We start from the raw sequence: 6,000 nt of genomic DNA, 5'->3' as shown, positions 1-6,000 counted from the left end.
AAGAAAAAATACTCTGATCAGGAAACATAGAACCAAAAAAAATCCTACGTGAATACAAGGACACTATCAAAACATCTTTACAAGCAGAATTCATAGAACAATGTCATCTGTCAACTGGCATGAGGTACTGACATATCAAAACACAGCAATTCATTAACATAGTGAAGCCAGGATCTCACAAACAAGAGGCTATGTTTCAATATGTGAAAATAACCACAACGACAATAACAACATTGTTATTTTGAGGTAGAACATTGACTTCAACATTTGGAAGTGCTATATGTTGGATTTTTTTCTTGTTTTGCTTCAACGAGCAGGAGAGCGGCAGTCCTTGAAATCTGAGGTAGAGAAGCACCCTTTTCTCTTATGACTGAACGCTTGATGTGTATAAAAACAGAACAGACAGCAATATGCAGATCTCAAAGACTTCCTACAAGACATTCATTCCAGCTGAGGTAGGTTTTTTGTTGCAAATTCTAAGGTTCACATAGCCGAGTCTAAAGTCTTCATGAAGGCTAAAACCTACTTAAAAAAACAAAACAAAACATTGATATCAGTGAAAAAAAAAGTCCTGAGAATAATTTGAAATCCCTGGAAGAAGGTCTTGGTCTCTGATGGATGGGCTTCTGAAATCATTGGTAGGTTAAGAGGAGGCAGCAAGTCGAATATATGTTTTAGTAGGAAAAATACTTCTCTGTTGTGCAGAAGAAGCCAAATCAAATCAATTATAGATACTAGTGACTAGAGACTTCCACTGTATGCTGCCAGCTGTAACTGCAAGCGTGTATTTGTTCACCTACCAATGAGAAATATTAGATATCCATCGCAGAACCTCACCTACCATGAGGCCCTGGCATTACAGTCCAGTGATTCCCACAAAGGGAACTTAACTTACGAATAATATATTCTTTGCACGATAAAAACAGAACTAAAAAGATGAATACTTCAGTTGACCTGAGTTGGACAGGAGTCTGAGTAGTGGATATTCTTGGCCTTCATTTCTTCATCAGTCTTCATCCTGTTGGCCCTCTGCTGGATGCTGCCGGAACTGCACCTCACACTCCTCCATCAGGCTGAAGTCATCAAGGGGAAGTGTGGATATCTGGGTTTCATTCAACGGACAAGAGACCAAAGAGCTCTCAATCTGAAAAGAAGCACACACAAATACATGGTAAAAAAATCACATTACCAAACACCACAGTACTTTTCAGTTATTGTGAGGTCAAGGAATCTCATCAGAGCTCATAGGGTTATGGTTTTACTTTGATCCCTTTCAATACACTTAGGCGCACAGAAATGCATCTCTTTCCATTCCACTTTTACATGCACTCATAAGTTGTTCTCCGAGAAGAACTATAACCATGCAATCCACATATCTATAAATGTATGCATTTCTCCCAAGGCTCACTGTGTGGGTGGTGTCAGGTGGATGGGAAAAGTGGGATGGTCCTGAGAAGAGTCTCTCCATCTCGTTGGAGTCGGTGCAGCTCTTTGCAGTGTGGGTTCCTCCATTCCCGTCTGAGCTGAACCTGTGGGGGCCGTTGAGGGCCAGAGCCCCCTGTGAGGAAGAGGAGGATTCGAGCACGACTCCTGCTGCTGGGTTATGGCCCGCCTGTCGGGTGGCCTGCACGGTTTTACACATCATCAACCTGCAAGAAAAAAACCATTTAACTCTGCATCCAAAGAAACATTTTGACCTTTATTTAAAGTAAAACTCTTCCGCCCATGCTCACTGCGACTGCATTCACTATAAAATGATACCACACATGGTCAGCATTGATTCCTCACCTGCCCCTGTAGCTAAACATGAGGAAAAGGACACAGAAAATGATGCAAGTGACTCCAATATGGATGCCGATGATGATGCCTGTGGTGGAGCTTTTATTCTGTTCATCTTTTACACAGTTGCAAGGGGTATTTAGCACTGCAGGAACAGAAAACACACATATATAGTCAGTGTGAGTGAGTTATTATGCTTGCATGTGTGGGAGTGAACCAGTGTGTTGCATCAGGCACCTGATTTTTCCACTGTCTCCTTGAGCGACACAAAGCGCAGGGTGGCATTGCCCTCTCCATGCTGGTTAAAAGCCAGAATCTTAATTTCATACACAAAAGAGGGATCTGTCGAAACAGAGGAAAAAAGAGTTTTGGAATACTCAAAAAAAAAAAAAAAAAAATCTCAATGGCAAAATGATTTCTATTAGCTGATATGTTTTTATTGTAATAATATGTATTAATATATGCATTAATAATATAATAATATATTAATCTATGTTAACTTGGCTATAAAGCAAAACAGGATAAATGTTTCATAATTTTTAATAAAGTTTTTTGTTTAATAATAATAATAAATTTGTATTATTATTGTTATTATTTTTATTACGATACAAATAATAATAACAAACAACAACAACTGACCTTACGATTTTTTTAAATAATAATATGTATTAATTGTGTTTTGCTGTAAACCACAGGCTTATATCAGACTAAATGTTAAACAACAGCAACAACAACAATAAATCAATATTGGGTCTTGATAAGACAAGCATAACATTTATTAATTTCTATGTAAATAGAATTCATTAATGTCTCACTGCATTGAACGTAACAAAAATATATAAGAAAATGCCATAAGAATTTTTTATTGTGTTATTTACACAGGAATAAAGGCCGCTATGGCCAGACTCACCCAGCTGAGTGATGTTGTACTGGGTCACATTACGTGGGAAGGTAAGGGGTCCAGTGAAGATGGGGACAGGAACCTTACGGTAGTAGAGATTGAATCCTTCCTGTTGGCCCATCTTAGTGGAGGGTTCCCATGTGGCCTGAACCACCGTCGAATGAATCACCTTCGTGAACAAGGCTGGTGGAGCAGGGACTGTAGGCATTGCAAACACAAAGGATCAGGCGGAATGCATTTCATCAGCAAGAGAGTATACAACAGGTGGGAACTTTACCCTGAACAACCTTGAATTAAAGACTATGCTGTGCCAAAAACTCCTCTGAGGGAATGCTTTATTGTTAAGAAGTTTCAAGAGAGAGAATGTGTTTTTCCAGTTAATTACTGCCTGCACAATTAACAACTTAAAATAACTGGGAATATACAATTATGCATAAAAAAGAAGCCTGTGTTTGCATGATTGTTTAAATATGTTTTTATACCTTCTCCCAGTGTGCTCTCCACAGCCGTCTCAGAGGCTTTGCTGGCTCCGCGGGACGTGTAAGCCTTCACATAGAAGCTGTAGCTGGTGGAAGGCTCCAGATCTCCGATTACCTGCTGCAGGGTCATTTTACTCACAGCCTCCTGGTACTCCATCTCCACTGGGTCTGATGGGAAAGTGAAGGTTGAAAGAAGGAAAGAGAGAAACCATGTGAGACCATCATTAAACACCCAAAAATGGTATGAGAGAGGAGAACAAACTGAGAAAAATGGAGCAAGAGTGTGAAAGTAAAATGAAGGATTAACAATTGCCCAGCTCTTAATGTTGGCAGCTCTCTAAGTCACATTTATGGACGGAGTAAATGTTATATTTCCTCATTATTTATTCATGCCAAATTGTTGTAAGTGATCATATACATTATAAATGGCTCACACTCCAAAACATATCTCACCGCACTGTAGGAAAGTGAGGCTTCCAGCTGATGAGAGATGCTACAGACATATCAGAAATCTAAACTGCTGTGGCTAATAGTAATAATAACACCACAGTGAGAGAATGAGAGAGAAAAGGAAAAAGCGCAGCAGAGAACACCTAAGAGCAATTCAGCATAGGTCTTAGATCAGCTGTATTTGCTCCAGCACAGATAAACATCAACATGTAATTTTAAAGCTTCCCAGGAGAGAGGGACTGATATGTGAATACACATCCATCCTCGTGCTGAGCTTTCAGGAAAAGGCTTCAGGCTTCTCTCTTTACCAACACGTACGCTTAGAGGTTTGATTTCATTTGGACTAAAACAGCTATTTTAAAATGCGTTTTACAATATCACATAATTACTTCAGGGTTACAATCTAACAAAGATAATGCCATTGTAGCTCAGCTTCGTCAAACATGTATGCATGTTAATCAGACTACCATTGGCCTTGGCCTCATGCTCTTGACATGCATTTAATCCTTTAAACATTAGACTGCACATTGTGTCATGTACACTCTGACAGAGAGAAAACAGCAAAAAACAGCTTTAGCTCGATTATAACGGCACACATAAACGTGCCTCTTTCCATCATGCTAAATTTCCACTCCAGCTGATGGCAACAGGAAAAAAGCGGCGATTTGCTATCGACTCTAAATCTCAATGATTTCCATAATGAGAGAGCCTGGAGTGAAGACTGAATAAAATATGTATTTCATAACATTCGTGGAAATCTACATTTACACTTTAAATAAAGTATTGATCTGAGGAGCGTTTTACATTCAATGTTGAAGAAAAGCTGAGTAAATTAGATTTGATTTGATTCTTGCATGCTTGTGCATGTGTTTAGGTTCATAAGCAGTTTTCCTACCTGCAGTCTTGCGGATATGCAATACATATCCAATTATGTCCTGAGTGTTTTGGGTGGGCTCGTTCCAGGACACCTGAATGGAGGTTGGAGAAAGGACTTCTGCATGTACGCCCGTGGGCACACCCGGCAACCCGTCAGCCCACAGCACAGTCAGACGGGCACTGGCCTGTGTGGAGCCAGCACTGTTCTCTGCAATACATTGATATATGGCCTCATCATCCTGGGTCACTCCATAGATGGTCAGAGTACTAGGAGAAGAGAAGAGAGAGAAAGACTTTTAACTTTTTATACAATTTTCTCTACAATAATTCTGTAGTGGACAGCACATTCCAGGGGCCCAGTTTATGGCGGGGGCCCCTCTCTGACCACAATAGTGGACAAAGGTTTGCTACATTTTGATTGGATCTTGGTGGACTAACATAAGCAAACTGTCCAATGCCATCAGATAAAGATGATAGGACAACAGCCAGACACCTCTTAGAGGGCAAGAAGACCTTTGGTACAAAGCCCGGCAAGGACAGGACTTCTCAGCAGATTGACCAAGTTCTGAGTCTCTAGCCCAGAGAGGCAGAACCATTACATCACTTGCTCACCAGAATGAGAGTCCAGATTGCCATCAGAATGATAGTCCAAACGGCTGACAAAAACAAAACAATAATCCACAAGTAATCCACATGTCCCCAGTCCATCAATTATGAATGTTAATTGTGAAGCGAAAAACACTTTTTGTAATAAGTCCATCAAGATGTATTTAACTTCAAAATGTAGATTCAGACTAAACCCACAGGAAAACATACTATAGTAATTTATAGTAAATACTATAGTGTTTTTGAACCATACTGTAGTAAAGTGTATTATACTGCATATATTATAGTATTTACAACACTTTGTTAATTAATGCAACAGCATATAGTGAACTGATAAACTGTAATAAATACTGTAGTATACTTTAGTTTTTACTAGAGTAAACCGTAGTATAATATACCCTATAGTTGTAGAAAACTTAGTACGGTATTGGGTAAAGTAATTTGTTTACATTACTTGTAGTGGACAGCACATTACAGGGCCCAGTTTATGGTGGGGCCCCTCTCTGACCAGAATAGTGGACACAGGTTTGCTACATTTTGATTGGATCTTGGTGGACTAACATAAGCAAACTGTCCAATGCCATCAGATAAAGATGATAGGACAACAGCCAGACACCTCTTAGAGGGCAAGAAGACCTTTGGTACAAAGCCCGGCAAGGACAGGACTTCTCATTGGTCAGAATGCAGTTTCTGCCCTTCGCTCACCAACAGACTGATTCCTAAGGTTTTGGCTTGTGACCGGCATAAAAATTCCTTAGGACCGCACGACGTAGCGGTGGGTGAAAAAAAAAGAGATCACAGAGATCCATCCAAATCCATTCATAACTATGTTCTCAAACCTTAAACTGATGCAAACTACAACACACACATCTCATACTTATTCAGAGAAATAAGTATTCTCAGTGACAG

General features: G+C 39.8%; 1 protein-coding gene across 1 annotated transcript in view; it reads right to left on the bottom strand.

The window, feature by feature from the left end:
- Window positions 1-573: 573 nt before the first annotated feature.
- The window catches only part of igdcc3 (immunoglobulin superfamily, DCC subclass, member 3), an 89,810-nt gene continuing 84,383 nt past the window's right edge, over window positions 574-6,000 (bottom strand). The window contains exons 8-14 of the mRNA XM_016463525.1: window positions 4,505-4,752; window positions 3,163-3,327; window positions 2,690-2,878; window positions 2,017-2,121; window positions 1,789-1,924; window positions 1,409-1,649; window positions 574-1,144 (exon numbers count right to left, since the gene is read on the bottom strand). Coding sequence (XP_016319011.1) covers window positions 1,007-1,144; window positions 1,409-1,649; window positions 1,789-1,924; window positions 2,017-2,121; window positions 2,690-2,878; window positions 3,163-3,327; window positions 4,505-4,752 — 1,222 coding nt within the window. The 3' untranslated portion in view covers window positions 574-1,006. The remainder of the gene's footprint in view (window positions 1,145-1,408; window positions 1,650-1,788; window positions 1,925-2,016; window positions 2,122-2,689; window positions 2,879-3,162; window positions 3,328-4,504; window positions 4,753-6,000) is intronic.

Source organism: Sinocyclocheilus anshuiensis, unplaced genomic scaffold (assembly GCF_001515605.1).
Source record: "Sinocyclocheilus anshuiensis isolate Anshui unplaced genomic scaffold, SAMN03320099.WGS_v1.1 scaffold816, whole genome shotgun sequence".
Classification (NCBI taxonomy): Eukaryota; Metazoa; Chordata; class Actinopteri; order Cypriniformes; family Cyprinidae; genus Sinocyclocheilus; species Sinocyclocheilus anshuiensis.
This window is presented reverse-complemented; position numbering and strand designations above follow the sequence as displayed.